This window comes from Heteronotia binoei, chromosome 5 (genome assembly GCF_032191835.1).
Source record: "Heteronotia binoei isolate CCM8104 ecotype False Entrance Well chromosome 5, APGP_CSIRO_Hbin_v1, whole genome shotgun sequence".
In the NCBI taxonomy this organism is placed as follows: domain Eukaryota; kingdom Metazoa; phylum Chordata; class Lepidosauria; order Squamata; family Gekkonidae; genus Heteronotia; species Heteronotia binoei.
In genome coordinates this window covers 24,577,921-24,593,822 of record NC_083227.1, presented here as the reverse complement: position 1 = coordinate 24,593,822, position 15,902 = coordinate 24,577,921, and the positions used below count along the sequence as shown (strand labels likewise).

Below are 15,902 nucleotides of genomic sequence, written 5' to 3'. Positions count from 1 at the left end.
GTATCTACCCCTCTTCTCCTTTGCACCTGGGCTTTCTTTGTGTGTTTGGAGGTCGTGTGGAAGAACATTTGCTTTAGCCTGACAAGGTGGGTTAAGTCTGTTGAAGTCTCCATTAGAAGATGATGATGATACTGGATTTATAGCCCACCCTTCACTGAATCTCAGAGTGGCTTGCAAACTCCTTTACCTTCCTCCCCCACAACAGACACCCTGTGAGGTAGGTGAGGCTTAGAGAGCTCTCCTGGAAGCTGCCCTGCTCTGGACAGCTCTGCAAGAGATATGGCTGACCCAAACAGTGACTTGAACAGAGACATCTCTTGAGAGTCTCACAGTCCTCCAGAAGACTCCAGAATCCAAAGCATACAGGACAAGCGACAGCCCCCTGGGATTCTGTCATTCAGGAATCCCCTAACCCCATCCTGGAACAAATCAGCCCGTTAGGACCAGAACCACCAGAGGATGATGCCCCCAATAACCATCTTGGCTACTTGGCAACCCTAGGATACCATGATCTATGGTATCCATGGCGAGTCTGCAGGGATACTCTCAGTCCCCCTTCCCTTTCCCAGAACAGGTCTCCCCTTACAACCACTGAGCAGTTGTAGATCCAAAACCCTGCCTGGAAAACATCCAGATCTTTAAACCTAGTGATGCCACTTCTGTCTCTATTAGACCTTTCCCCCTCCTATAAACAGGAGGTTTCTATACTTCTCCTACACAAAAGACAAACTCACATGTACTGAATCATAAGGGGAAGCAGAATGTAAATGTTTTAATAAAAGCTATCAATCAATAAGGAAGGCCTGTGATTTCTGCACCTATCAAGACAAGAAGCCATCCCCTCACAAAGATTTAATCCTTACAACTGTCATCCAAAGTATGTTAGTCTGAAAATGTGACTGGCTAAAGGGCATCCACATAGTTTCCAAGTCTAGTGTGGATTTAAACCCAGAGTCACCCAATTAACTGACCCACATCATGAAGGTAGGAAAAGCACACCAGGTTCAGTCATAGGATGAGTTGTGGCATGAGGTGCTGTGCTCAGGAGTCTGAAAGAAGATTTCTTTTTTACAGCTTTAAATACAATTTTAAGACAACATGCTTCACAAACTTTTGAAAACGTGATAAAGACCACCTCATAAAAAAAGAATGTCAACCTGACTAAATGTCTTTTCACACTCTGATAATTCAAAAGGTTTCTCCTCACAGTGAGTTTGTAGATGCTGGTGAAGTCTGCCACTCCTACTGAATTTCTTTCCACACTCTGAGCATTCAAAAGGTTTCTCTCCTGTGTGGGTTCTTAGATGCTGCTGAAGAGTGAATCTCGCACTGAATTTCTTTCCACACTCTGAGCACTCAAAAGGTTTCTCCCCTGTGTGGGTTCTCAGATGCTTTTGAAGAGTTGAACTGTGACAGAATGTCTTTCCACAGTCGGAGCATTCAAAAGGTTTCTTCCCTGTGTGGGTTCTAAGATGCTCCAGAAGAAAGCCATGCCGACGGAATCTCTTTCCACACTCTGAGCATTCAAAAGGTTTCTCCCCTGTGTGAGTTTTCAGATGCTGGTGAAGATTACCACTCTGACTGAATTTCTTTCCACATTCTGAGCATTCAAGAGCTTTCTCCCCAGTGTGGGTTTTTACATGCATTTGAAGATTGCCCCTCCAACGGAATTTCTTTCCACACTCTGAGCATTCATACGGTTTCTCCCCAGTGTGTGTTCTTTGATGCCCTTGCAGAGCGCCACTCCGTCTGAATTTCTTTCCACACTCTGAGCATTCAAAAGGCTTCTCCCCTGTGTGGATTCTTTGATGCCGGTGAAGATCACCATTGTGACGGAATCTCTTTCCACACTCTGAGCATTCTAAAGGTTTCTCCCCTGTGTGTGTGCTCAGATGCCTAAGGAACTCTTCTGTGCAAAAGAAAATCCCTCCACACACCAAACATTTATGGGCGTTCCTTCCACTGTGCATTTGCAAGTGGATATTATATTGGGTTTGATCTGAGAAGTTCATGCCACACTCCAAGCACTTGTATGTTTTCTCCACCATGTGAATTACTTCTTGGAAATCCCCCCCTTCGCAAGCAATGGGCTGATCCTGCTTCTCAGTCGTGTGGCTTTCTATAAGCCCCGTAGGGCCGCCTTGATTCTGGAGGTCCATTTTCAAGTCTTCATTCTTGACTTTAGTGGGTGATGGATGAAGCACTTCCTCATCATCCTCATTCGGTTGATCCTCCCCTGCTGAAATAAAGACACCCTGTTAGCACCCAATAAGGAGGCCTGAAAGTTCCATCCACACTCTAAACCAGGGGTGTCAAACTCATGAGGGCCGGATCTGACATAAATGAGACCTTGTCGGGCTTGGCTGGGTAGTTAACAGAGATATAAACTTTTTAAAGGACACAGACAAACATGACTAAAGATTTTTTTTAAAAAAACTTAAAACATGCTGAAAACATCAGCACTTATTTGGTCTTAAAGGTGCTTTCTTTGTATTTCTCCCATGGGATTCAGGGAACTGGGCAAAGGAAGCTCTGGCTCTCCCCACCCCCCACCCAGGGGACCAGGAGGATGAGGAGCCTCAGCCAATGCAGAAAATTGAGGTTTTACTCTGTAGCTCCTGTGCGATTCAGCAAGTCTGGCAAGGCAAGCTGAGATGCAGAAGGAAGCAAAAGAGAGGGAGAAGGAAGCAGACAAGAGCCAGTTGCTCCGGGGCCTGATAGGAGCCCTCTGAGGGCCTGTTTCAGCCTTTGGGCTACATATTCGACACCCCTGCTCTAAACATTTCAGAGACAGAGAAAGAGAGAAGCCTTTGCCTGTCTCCACCTCATGCCATGACATCCACCCAGCCTATCATGTTGGCCACTGCATTGGCGTCAGTTGCCTCTGGACCAGCCTCGTGGATTGGGTCGCTCTACCACATTATGATAAACATGGGTTCTGCTGCCACCCCAACTCCTGGACTCTCCCAGTGGGATTGAGTACAGGGGTGAGCCTCACAGTGACATACTGCTCTTTAATATTTTGATTCATGCATCATCCCAGTGGCAGCAATTTGTATCTTTGGCACCTGTAAAAGTTTCTTACACAGAGAGGCCACACTCCCATAACTGTCCAGCATGACTTCTGTGTGCAGAACTCTCTGGTCTGGATCCGGCAAAAGAAGGGAGGAGTACCCTATGAGTGACCCTAGAGAGTCTTCAAAGGAAATGAATCAAATCCCCTTATCAAGGACTGCATAAAAGGGGTGGCCAACTGTAGCTTTTCAGATGTTCTTTGCCTACAACTCCCATCAGCCCCAGCCATTGGCCATGCTGGCTGGGGCTGATGGGAGTTGTAGGCAAAAAACATCTGGAGAGCTACCGTTGGCCACCCCTGCTGTATAGGGTGGAGGAGGAGGGGATGTAGCCAATCCTCCAAGAGCTTACTGAGCTCTTCGTACAGGGCCTACTGTAAGCTCCAGGAGGACTGGCTACATCAAGGGTGCGTGGCCTACTATGCAAAGGAGTTCCTGCTACAAAAAGCTCTGCCAAATGACCAACAGAAGATCATATGAGTTTTGGCCTCAAGTGCCCTCTTCAGTGGTCAAAGTACATAACGGTTTTTAGAAACACATTAGGAAAATAAACAATATATATGAACTCTGACCAGGCGATGTTATTTGTAACAAGCCCAATCCTTATAATAGAAATAAGCATTGTCAATAGTACTATATTGATTTTCTTTTGGAAAATTCTTTTTAAAAAAACCAATTTTTCTCGTATTGTGCGAACATATTAAGCTGCCTTATACTAGTCCACCAAGGTCATTGTTGTTTACTCAGAGCGGCAGTGGCTTTCCAGAGTTTCAGGCTGGGGCCTTTCACATCACCTACTGCCAGATCTTTTAATTAGAGGTGCCGGGGACTGAACAGGGACCTTCCACATGCTGTGCAGATGCTCTACCGCTGAGCCAGAGTTCCTCTGATTTGATGTTAGCGTATAAAGCAAACCACGGTGGTTAAATGTTAGTTTATAAAGCAAACCATTGGTCCTGTCTCATTGTACCTATGCTCACTCAAATAATACCATTTATTTATTTGATTTCTAGCCTTCCCTCCCTTGCATGGCAGGCTCAAGGTGGGTTACAACAGGCAATAAGATAAATACAATTAAAATATATAGAACAATCATTATACAGAACATTTTCAGGTAGCCGGCTCCAGGTTGACTCAGCCTTCCATCCTTCCGAGGTTGGTAAAATGAGTACCCAGCTTGCTTGGGGGAAAGTGTAGATGACTGGGAAAGGCAATGGCAAACCATCCCGTAAAAAGTCTGCCATGAAAACGTTGTGAAAGCAACGTCACCCCAGAGTCGAAAACGACTGGTGCTTGCACAGGGGACCTTTCCTTTCCTTTCCCCATTAAAACCTATACGGAATGCTCTCCCAGAGGCCACGAGAGCCCTGTGGGACCTCTCCCAATTCCGCAGGGCCTGTAAAGCCGAACTTTTTCGACATTCCTACAACAACTAATGTGAGGAGGCTGCCACTGCTATGCCGCTGAACAATACTATCTGTAAGACCGCTAATAGAGTAACAAAGGAACAGAGAACTGAGATATTGATAAACCGCCTATGTTATAAAATCTTTCTTATAGCACTTAGCATTTAGGTTTTAAATTGCTTATATATGTTTTTCATTCTTTTATCATTGTAATTTAAATTGTTTTTAGCGTGACCGTTAGCCGCCCAGAGTCCACTCGCGGAGTGGGCGGCATAAAAATCTAAAGTAAATAAATAAAATAAATATAATATCAGACAACTACTCAGGGGTGGCCAATAGTAGCTCTCCAGATTTTTTTTGCCTACAACTCCCATCAGCCCCAGCCATTGGCCATGCTGGCTGGGGCTGATGGGAGTGGTAGGCAAAAAACATCTGGAAAGCTACCATTGGCCACCCCTGAACTACATCATCAGGTGGCAGTCCTGAAGCACAAGTTGGCAGTCTCTCCCAGAAGACTCTACCAGTGTGCACCCACAGATGGTAAACATTTTAAAAAGTGGGTAGCCTAGAAAAAATGGGCCAGAACTATATAAAGTGGAGCAAGGGAGGCCGATGCCAATGGAATTCTGCCACCTCAACCATAGCCTGGCGGAACATCTCTGTTTTATCTTATTGTGTTATCTTACTGATCTATGTTGCTATCCACCCTGAGCCCGTCTACGGGAAAGGGGGGAATATAAGGCAACAAAAATAAATAAAAAAATTATAAGCCCGGCAAAACTGTATTAACACTTGGGAGAGTGTTCCACAGGTTGACACCAGGGCTGAAAAGGCCCTGGCTCCGGCCGAGGCTAAGCGGATGTCTTTTGGGCTAGGGAACAGGGGTGGCCAAACTTGCTTAATGCGAGAGTCACATAGAATAAACATCAGATGTTTGAGAGCCACAAGACATGAATGTCAGGTGTAGGCAGGTAGGAAAATAGATGGAGGGGGGAGGGAAAGGTGGAAAGAAAGCAACTTTAAATGCATTCTCCAAGCTTCCGGTTGACTTGGCTTGGAGAAATGATTTAAAGGGAGAAATACCTTCTCCAAATTGGCCAACAGGGTAGTGGGGGCTTCGAAAGCCACACAATATGTGTGAAAGAGCCACATGCGGCTTCCGAGCCACAGTTTGGCCACCCCTGGGCTAGGGATCCCCAGGAGATGTTGGTCCATAGAGCGTAGCGGAGGGAGAGATGGTCCTGCAGATATGCTGGTCCCAGACCACAAAGGGCTTCAAAAGTTAATACCAAAACCTTGAACTTGATCTGGTATTCAACTAAAGCGTGTGTCCTATGAAACCAGCAACCTCAGACGTAATTTCCAGTGCCGTCCTCCACCTTCTTAAGAACGCCAAGCAAAAGTGGCCTTAGTGCTCTGAGACCACCACACACCCTCATTTGTATTCTAATCCCATGAAGAGTCTACTGCAGGCATAGAGGTCGAATCAGGGTTTGATGTCAAATACTGATTGACATATTTCAACAGCGGTCCGGGCCTGTGCTGCTGCTTTCTGGGTCAGTCTCAAAGGCAGCCCTGTGTAAAGTGAGTTACAGTCGTCCAGCCTAGAGGCGTCCATTGCATGGATCACTGTAGCGAGGTTGTGGGAGGAGAGGTTCAGGGAGCCAGGTGCTTGGCTTGCCACAGGTGGAAGAATGCTGATCTCGCAACACTCGTGACCTGGGCCTCCACTGATATCAAGTCACCCAGGATCACACCCAAACTCCTCACCATAGGCATTGGTGTCAGTTACGCCCGGTCGAGGGTTGGAAGTTGGATCCCTGACCCCATCGACCCATGGCCCAGGCACAGGACCTCCGTCTCTGATGGATTTAATTTCAGTCGACTCTGCTTTAACCAATCAACCACAGCCTCTAAACCCTTGGGTAGATTATCTGGGGTGGTATCCTGCTGGCTATCCATCAACAGATATAGCGGACTTGGCAGTGGCTGCTATCTGAGCCTCCTTCTCTGACGATGGAGGCTCAGATAGCAGCCACTGCCAAGTCCGCTTTTTTTCACCTTAGGCGGGCGAGGCAGTTGGCCCCCTTCCTGGAGCGCGACGACCTAGCAACAGTGATTCATGCTACGGTCACCTCGAGGTTGGACTACTGTAACGCCCTCTACATAGGGCTACCCTTGTGCCGGACCCGGAAACTGCAGTTAGTGCAGAACGCTGCTGCCCGGCTGCTATTAGGGCTCCCAAGATGGGAGCACATTCAGCCGGGGCTCCGGGATCTGCACTGGCTGCCAGTAATATTCCGAGTCCAGTACAAGGTGTTGGTCATTACCTTTAAAGCCCTATATGGCCTAGGACCTGCCTACCTTAGGGACCGTCTCTCCCCACACGTTCCCCAGAGAGTACTACGCTCGGGTTCACAAAACCTGCTGGTAGTCCCCGGGCCAAAGGAGGCCCGTCTAAAATCCACCAGGGATCGGGCCTTCTCAATAGCGGCACCTTATTGGTGGAACCAGCTGCCGGAGGAGGTGCGGGCCCTAGGGCAGTTCCGCAGGGCCTGCAAGACAGCCCTCTTCCGGCAGGCCTATAACATCTAACTGACAATGAGAACATCTTCTGGATGGAACAAAATGCTCTTACAGACCGCTGGTTTTATTTTATCTGTTTTACTATGGTTTTAATTGTACTTGTAAATGTTTTAAATTGAATTGTGTGAATTATTATGTTGTAAGCCGCCCTGAGACACTTCGGTGAGAAGGGCGGGATATAAGTTCACATATAAATAAATATAAATATAGCTGGATATCATTAGCCCAAAACTCCAGACCAACTGGGCAAGGGAGCGCATATAAATAGGAGAGAGGATCACTCCCCGGTGTGTAGTGTCAGGTCCCAAATCCACTACCTCTGCCACTTGATGTAGTGGTTAAGTGGGGAGATTCTTATCTGGGAGAACCGGGTTTGATTCCCCACTCCTTCACTTGCAGCTGCTGGAATGGTCTTGGGTCAGCCATAGCTCTTGCAGAGTTGTCCTTGAAAGGGCAACTTCTGGGAGAGCTCTCTCAGCCCCACCTACCCCACAGGAAGTCTGTAGGTAGGTAGGTAGGAAAATAGATGGAGGGGGGAGGGAAAGGTGGAAAGAAAGCAACTTTAAATGTGGGGGGAGGTAAAAAAAATTGTGAGCCACTCTGAAATTCAGAGTATAGGGTAGTATAAATCCAGTATCTTCTTCTTCTTCTAGTTGCAATAGCTGCCACTAACAATCTCATTTGACTGGTAGGAGAGCCAGTTTGGTGTAGTGGTTAAGTGTGTGGACTCTTATCTGGGAGAACCGGGTTTGATTCCCCACTCCTCCACTTGCACCTGCTGGAATGGCCTTGGTTCAGCCATAGCTCTGGCAGAGGTTGTCCTTGAAAGGGCAGCTGCTGTGAGAGCCCTCTCCAGCCCCACCCACCTCACAGGGGGTCTGTTGTGGGGGAGGAAGGTAAAGGAGATTGTGAGCCGCTCTGAGACTCTTTGGAGTGGAGGGCGGGATATAAATCCAATATCATCTTCTTCTTCTTCACCTCAGGTTTGGCCACGGTGTGATACAGAGCACAGGACTAGATGGACCACTGGCCTGATCCAACATGGCTTCTCTTATGTACTTATGTTCACCTTTCTCTTGCCTTTCCTTTTCCTCCCCCCCCCCCCGTTACTAAACATCCATGTGGCAAAGTAATAGCCATCAGCTCATCCTTACTCTTTCCATCAACATTCTCATCAAAGTTCTGCGACTTCTGCTTAATGTCTGAACCACTCTGACTAACGAAACCCAAGCACACAATAGTCAAAGTATTCTTGATCATCTTGATCATGCCAGAGTCCTGCATACCTTAGGGACTGCCTTTCCTTGTATATGCCCCAGTGAGCACTTCGGTCCGGATCTCAAAGTCTGCTGGTAGTCCCCAGTGTCAAGGAAGTGAGGCTTCAGTCAACTAGAGCCGGGGCCTTTTCCGCGGCTGCACCTAGCTGGTGGAATGAGTTGCTGAAGGCTGTTAAGGCCCTGCGAGAGCTTTCACAGTTCCGCAGGGCCTGTAAAACGGCACTCTTCCACCTTGCTTTTCCATAAGGATAACTTAGAGCAACGGACTAGACCCATAAATCGGAATTGAACATCATTCTAGACTTCCCACCACGCCATGGCGATTTGGGGTCCTATTGAACATCTAACACTGACTACTGAAACTAAATGGCATGACGAATTATAGTACTAGCATCCATTGTTATATTGTTTTAAACTCATATTTTAATATTGTCTTATGCTTTGTTTTATGTATTATCAGTGTTTTTATCTTGTTGGTCATTTTCGACCCTAACCTGTGAGCCGCCCTGAGCCTGCCTTTGGTGGGGGGGGAGGGAGGGAGGGAAGGAAGGAAGGACGGACGGACGGACGGACATACATACTTCCAACTCCATATTGATGCAATGACTTGCACGATCTTTCCCAAGAATCAGAGGGGTTCCTCCAATCACTGTATGAAACTGACAGGGCCAGCCCTGCCAGTAAGCAAACTAGGTGATCACCTAGGGCGCAGTCCTTCTGGGGGTACTGTATTGGGATTTTCATTTTCCTCACAATTCATCTGTTTTTAAAATTGGTTATCTGTGAGGAGGGGGGGGGCACGAGAAGTTAGCCTTGCCTAGAGAACCAGACAGACAGCCCAATTTCCAGTATGGTCCTCCACGTTCTAAAGACCTTCACGCAAAAGTGCCCCTAAGTGCTCTGAGACAGCACACATCCTCATTTGTTTTCTAATCCCATGCAGAGTCTACTGAAGGCCTAGAGGTCAAATCAGAGTTCATAAGAACATAAGAGAAGCCATGTTGGATCAGGCCAATGGCCCATCCAGTCCAAAACTCTGTGTCACACAGTGGCCAAAAATTTTTTATACACACACACACACACACACACTGTGGCTAATAGCCACTGATGGACCTCTGCTCCATATTTTTATCTAAACCCCTCTTGAAGGTGGGCATGCTTGTGGCCGCCACCAAATCCTGTGGCAGTGAATTCCACATGTTAATCACCCTTTGGGTGAAGAAGTACTTCCTTTTATCCGTTTTAACCTGTCTGCTCAGCAATTTCATCGAATGCCCACGAGTTCTTGTATTGTGAGAAAGGGAGAAAAGTACCTCTTTCTCTACTTTCTCCATCGCATGCATTATCTTGGGATTATGTTCGATGCCAAATGCTGATTGACATATTTTAACACCCTCCCCCACTAGTTAACAGTGTATCCATTAATGGCATAAACTCAGAACAGCTAGACTCATTAGTCGCAAAAACCATTTTAAAGCATCTCTCTACCAATTCCAGAACATCTTGCAAGCCGGGAGGGGGGGGTGTGGCTTGCCAATTAACTGGATCAGTGGTGATCAAGGGCACGTGACTCCTGATAGATAGAATAGTATCAATTTGACCAGGCACTTGCTCTCCATTACACCTGGGCTTATCTCCAATTCCCGGACAGCTAGCTACTTTTTCCCGCTCTTTAACTGATCCCCAGCAAAGAAGAGCATTTATGCTGGCTTAGATTTAATGTACTGCTATCAACTATTTTCACTGGAAGGTGCCAAAAAATTCCTTATGAATGAAGCCGATGCCTTTGTAACCTGGAAGCTACTGGATCTGTCTCTTATGTTTTATTAGATTGTTCATTTTACACTAGATTATGAGAAAAATTTTTGAATCCCCCTTCTCTGTACAAGAGGTGGTTTGTCTGACTGCGCCAAGGTTCAGTGGTTACTCTTTCGTCATAATTCTTCACTAACTGCTAATGTTGCCTACTTTCTCCAGTTTGCAATTCAAACCAGGGAGGCCATTGTTTGATGTATTCTGTCCATATTTGGTGCTGTTTTTATAGTAGTTTATCTCTTTTGACATGTTGTCTGTCTGAATACTATCAATTTGACCAGGCCCCAGGGAGGTGCACAGAGGCGCCCTTACAATCGGTTCTGTGATGAGAAAATTTCCCAGATAAAGGATCAGGGGAGGGAAAACTCAGAGGTGGGGATGCAGTCCTTCAGCCTTTAGTTTTAGTTGTATTTCGCTCAGGTACAGGGTACAGAAGTGCCTTGTCCTAGATCAGTGGTAGTATCAGGATTTTTAGGTTGGTCTAGACCAGAACAAGAGTTTTCTCTAGAATCAACCACTGGACCAGCTCTGAGCAGAAGCTTGCATGGACTCCTGCTGTTCTCAGCAGAGGCCTTCTTCAAGGTTGCAAAATGAATGCAAAGCACATAAAATATGGAGCTGGCCAAACTAAGCTGTAGTTCAGGGGGGGGGGGTCAAATCGCAGCTCGGGAGCCACATAAGATTTTTGGAAGAAGATTTTGGATTTATATCCCGCCCTATACTCTGAATCTCAGAGCAGTCACAATCTCCTGTACCTTCCCCCCTCCCGCCACAACAAACACCCTGTGAGGTAGGTGGGGCTGAGAGTGCTTTTATAGCAGCTGCCCTTTCAAGGACAGCTTCTATGAAAGCTATGGCTGACCCAAGGCCATCTCAGCAGGTGCAAGTGGAGGAGTGGGGAATCAAACCTGGTTCTCCCAGATAAGAGTCCACGCACTTAACCACTACACCAAACTGGCTCTTTCATACATATTGTGTGGCTCTTGAAGCCGCTGCTACCCTGTCAGCCAGCTTGGAGAAGGCATTTGTCTTTTTAAGTCACTTCTCCAAGCCAGGTAGCGGCTTGGAGAATGCACTTGAAGTTAAAGTTGCTTGCTTTCCACCTCTCTCTCTCTCCCTCCTCATCTATTTTTCTTCCTTCCTTCCTCTCTCCCTCTTCTCAAACATCTGATGTTCATGTCTTGCGGCTCTCGAACATCTGATGTTTATTCTACGTGGCTCTTACATTAAGCAAGTTTGACCATTCCTGCTGTAGTTTTATCATCCAACCTGAAGTTTGGTAATCTTATAAGCTGGACTTTCCTTACCCAGAGAGGCCACAGTCCAATAGTTGTCCAGCATGACTTCCATGCAGAGCGCTCTCTGGCCCAGATCCAGCAGGGCCCACTCTGCCTCAGTGAAATACACGGCCACGTCCTCAAAGGAAGCTGGAGACTGAAAAGAAGAAGAAATTGGATTTATATCCTAGTCCTTTACTCTGAATCTCAGAGCGGCTCACAATCTCCTTTACCTTCCTCTCCCACAACAGACATCCTGTGAGGTAGGTGGGGCTGAGAGAGCTCTCACAGAAAGCTGCCCTTTCAAAGACAACTCCTGCGATAGCTATGGCTAACCCAAGGCCATTCCAGCAGCTGCAAGGGGAGGAATGGGGAATCAAACCCGGTTCTCCCAGATAAAGAGTCCGCGCACTTAACCACTACACCAAACTGGCTCTCAAAAAAAAACCCAGATTCCCTCCTCAGAGATGATGCCAGGTGAGACTGCACTCCGGAAGGGGGCATTCTGGGAGGGTGGAAGATGGACAGCTTGGCAGGGCTAAAAGGAGCAGCATTCAGAGCTTCTCGTGCTCAGACACTTCAGAAGCAACCGCAGGAGCAAACCCCACTGAGAAAGAAGGGGGGACTCAGGCAGTCCCCTGCTCAGGTAATTCCATTACCTGGACAGCAGGGGTGGCAGCCATTTCCACTCCTCCACAAAGATGAAGGCTCGACACCATCTCTTCACTGCCTGTGAGGGAAAGAACGTTGGAAGAAAGGTTGTTAGCCTAGGCTTCATATTATGTTTGCTTATTGAATCCAGCTTCATGCATATCTTAATTTGTGTGAATGAGAATGGACTTGCCCTCCATGAATCTAATTCTCCCTTCCTGTGAGTGGCCACCAGTGTTCCCTCTGAGCTGAGTTAGCGTGAGCTAGCTCACAGAGTTTTAGCCTCCAGCTCACAGATTTTTGACTGAGCTCAGGAAGGATGACCCCAGAGCACAATAATTTATGCAGGAGCTCACAACTTTCATGCCAGGAGCTCACAAAGTAGAATTTTTGCTCACAAGGCTCTGCAGCTTAGAGGGAACATGGGTGGCCACCATTACATTCTGTGGCATCGAGTCCCAGAAGTCCACTCTGTGTTGTGTGCAGAAAAGTATTTCCTTTTCTCCTGGCCTGAGCCTTCTATCCAACAACTTCACAATGGGACTAAGTGCGGGCATAAGGCACCCTTACCACTTGAGATAGCATCCTGGGCAGGCTCCTGGGCTTGTGCCCTCTGCTGTTCCTCCCAAGGAGATCCCTCGACCTGAGAGAACTTCGCTTCCATCTTCATAGATGGTCCCCACATCTGAAACAGCAGTGAGAGAGATAGGCAAGAACGTTAAAGACTGATGAATTTTGCCCCCATTCCCACCTCCACATCCAACAACAGCTGCTTCAACAACAGCAGCAAAAATCAGGGTTTTCTATCAACCCTGGTCAAACGTCTGGATGGATTTGTATCAGGCAGGGAGGCCTTATGCTAAGGTTGAGCATCACACCTTGAAGGGACTACAAGAAGTCTCACCTGCGCTGCCTGCCTCTTTTCCTCTGCCTGACTCAACAGGAAACCTTCGGCCAGGGCCACGGCCTGGGAACTGGTCTCCGGCCTGCATCCTCTGACCCAACGCTCCATGTCCAGGGGCAGGATGGCCAGGAACTGCTCCAGGATCACCAGGTCCAGGATCTGCTTCTTGGTGTGCCTCTCTGGCTTCAGCCAGCGGTTGCAAAGTAGATAGAGCTGGCTGCAAACCTCTCGGGGCCCAGCAGCATTGTGGAAGCAGAACTGCCGGAAATGCTGGCGGTGTTCCTCTGAGATCCCAGTATCCTGATGCAGGGTCTCTGGCACAGCTCTTTCCCACAACTCAACACCAATCCCCGCCTGGAAGGGATGGTGTTCTTTCCTCGATCTCTTGCCAGTTCCTGGTCCTTCTGAGTCCTGCTTTTCCATCTCCTTCCAGTGTATTGGGTCTCCTCCAACTGCAAAAAGTATGAAGAGGGAGAGTCGAATACTTCAAAAAGGCAGAAAGTAACCTAAAAAGAATGGAGCTACATCACCAGCCCTGATCAAGAGTCAGATACACCCAAGATGGCCCTGCAGATCAGAAAGATCATTGCGGTTTGCAGATCAGGATTAATGTCATTTGTGCTATATTAACTATTGCAGTTAATATATGCTGCAGCTTACCGCTCTGCGCCATGGGGCTCTTACTATATTAACTATTGTAGTTAATATAGTAAGAGCCCCATGGCGCAGAGTGGTAAGCTGCAACACTGCAGTCCAAGCACTGCTCACGATCTGAGTTCGATCCCAGCGGAAGCTGGGTTCAGGTAGCCAGCTCAAGGTTCACTCAGCCTTCCATCCTTCCAAGGTCAGTAAAATGAGTACCCAGCTTGCTGGGGGGAAAGCATAGCTGACTGGGGAAGGCAATGGCAAACCACTCCGTAAAAAGTCTGCTGTGAAAACGTGATGCAAAGTCACCCTGGAGACTGGTGCAGAGGTGGCCAAACTGTGCCTTGGGAGCCACATGTGGCTCTTTCAGACATACTGTGTGGCTCTCAAACCCCCCGCTGTCCCATCAGCTAACTGGGAAAGACATTTCTCTTTTTAAATCACTTCTCCAAGCCAAGCCAACCGGAAGCTGGAAGAATGCATTTAAAGTTAAAGTTGTTTTCTTTCCACTTCTCCCTCCCCTCCAACATCTGACATTTATTTTGTGGCTCTTACATTAAGCAAGTTTGGCCACCCCTGGACTGGTGCTTACACAGGGGACTACCTTTACCTTTTTAAAAGTTAATATAGCACAATGACTGGTAATAAGTATTGTCAGCATCTCTTCAGCAGGCCCAAAGCATTAGGCAACAGCCCTCTCCAACAGCTCACAGAGGGTGACAGGGGAAGGTGACCTGCCTCTCCAGGTTAGCCTCAAAGGCTGCTGGGATGAACACCTGTTCATCCTGGGAAAGCAACAGTATAATGTTCCTGTAGTTCTGAGTCAAATGGTTTTTTCCACATTTAACCCAGTAGCATCAAGGTCTTAGGATGGGGCTGTGGTTGATTCCCATTCAGGTAGGTTCCACACGCCCACCCTCCAACACATGCAAATACCCACAATGCCCTTGGTATTCCATCCAAATACAAACAACAGCAAGTTCTCCCACCCCCTCGCAGAAGTAAAATGACAAGCAGCAGAACTCCAGTTTCGTACCTTTTCCCCTTGGACTTAAAGACACTGGTTACCCCCACCCCCCGCCCACTTAACAGAGTGGATCAAAGTGGTTTTTGAACATGGAGATTCCGCTCAGTCACCAGGGCCCCTAGCCAGAGATAGTCTTATCCTACAGCTAGACTGATCCCCCTCTTCCAAGATCTACTACCTTCTCCTCCCCCCCCCCCCCCCCACCTGCTTACAACTAAACCTCCCGAAGATCCAGCTGCACGGCTTTTCCCAGCTGCTGCGGATCTCTAGCTCTTCTTTTTGGGCAATTCAGAAATTTCTCCCCCCCCTCCCCCGGAAGAGCCTTTCTTCTTTTGGGCCCCCTCCTTGCTCGGCCTCTCTAGTCATCAGCTTTGTCCCTTTAACCCTTTCAGTGCCGGGGCCGAATGATTAAGAACGCTTCCCGTCCTGCCTTTCCCATGCGGAGCGGCTCCTGGACCCGGGGGAGGGGCCGGATTTCAGCCAGGCTGCTGCAAGTCACTCCCTCTGCTTCTCAATGGGGCTGCTCGGGAGTAATCCCGCACCGGGCTGCGCTCCCAGAGTCCCCCATGCTACTCAGGAAACAAAAACGCATTTCTCTCTTTAAATCAATTCTCCAAGCCAGCTATAAGCTTGGAGAATGCATTTAAAGTTGTTTTCTTTCCACCTTTTCTTCCTTCCTTCTCTCAAACATGGACGTTCATGTCTTGGGGCTCTCAAAAATCTGACATTTATTCTATGTGGCTCTTAAATTAAGCAAGTTTGACCACCCCTGGCTTACACCATGAATAAAACTTAGTTGGTCTTGAAGGAGCCACTGGACTCAAACTGTGTTCTGTTGCTTCAGACCAGCACGGCTACCCCACCTGAATCTATCTCAGAAAACAGTAGGGTTTCGGGAGGTGGGGGAATGAAAATTAGGGCATACTACAGCAGGATCACCCTAAGCAATCGGAAGCAAGTGACTGAGGAGGTGTGTGGGTTTGTATGTTTTAAATTGCACTTTTATGGAAAGAAAAATATAAATACATAATGTCAAATACAAATAACCAGAGACTGAAGACAAATACATAGAGATAGGAGTGGCTGAGGGCATCCCAGCCATTGAAGCCGCAGGCACAGAAACTGAGCATGCGGAACTAGACAGACGGATTAAACTTCAGCCCGGCTGCACTTTGAAATCCCATCCCTGGCTTCCAGAGGAGGAACAGTGTGAAAGGCACCTGGCTCGGGGTTGCCAACT

General features: G+C 47.7%; 2 protein-coding genes across 3 annotated transcripts in view; both read right to left on the bottom strand.

The window, feature by feature from the left end:
* The window catches only part of LOC132571854 (zinc finger protein ZFP2-like), a 64,466-nt gene that overhangs the window by 12,770 nt on the left and 35,794 nt on the right, over positions 1–15,902 (bottom strand). The gene's annotated exons all lie outside the window — the stretch shown is intronic.
* On the bottom strand, positions 738–14,975 carry LOC132571181 (zinc finger protein 124-like). 2 transcript variants are annotated; one of them, XM_060237874.1, is made up of 6 exons: positions 14,672–14,975; positions 12,991–13,442; positions 12,657–12,771; positions 12,095–12,165; positions 11,466–11,592; positions 738–2,239 (listed from the first exon to the last, which is right to left on the bottom strand). In XM_060237874.1, exons 2-6 carry the CDS (start codon positions 13,411–13,413, stop codon positions 1,137–1,139), a joined length of 1,839 nt encoding a protein of 612 aa, XP_060093857.1. In that variant the 5' UTR covers positions 13,414–13,442; positions 14,672–14,975; the 3' UTR covers positions 738–1,136. The 2 variants fall into 2 exon arrangements, with proteins under 2 accessions (XP_060093857.1, XP_060093858.1); XM_060237875.1 differs by having other exon boundaries at positions 14,875–14,975.

Bases quoted from the DNA above. Each gene is read 5' to 3' on its own strand.
- LOC132571181 (XM_060237874.1), bottom strand. From the start codon at position 13,413: ATGGAAAAGCAGGACTCAGAAGGACCAGGAACTGGCAAGAGATCGAGG. The intron at 12,772-12,990 runs GTGAGACTTCTT...CTGCTGTTTCAG, and splicing joins AAAAGAGGCAGGCAGCGCAG to ATGTGGGGACCATCTATGAA. The intron at 2,240-11,465 runs GTAAGGAAAGTC...TCTTTATTTCAG, and splicing joins TTGGACTGTGGCCTCTCTGG to CAGGGGAGGATCAACCGAAT.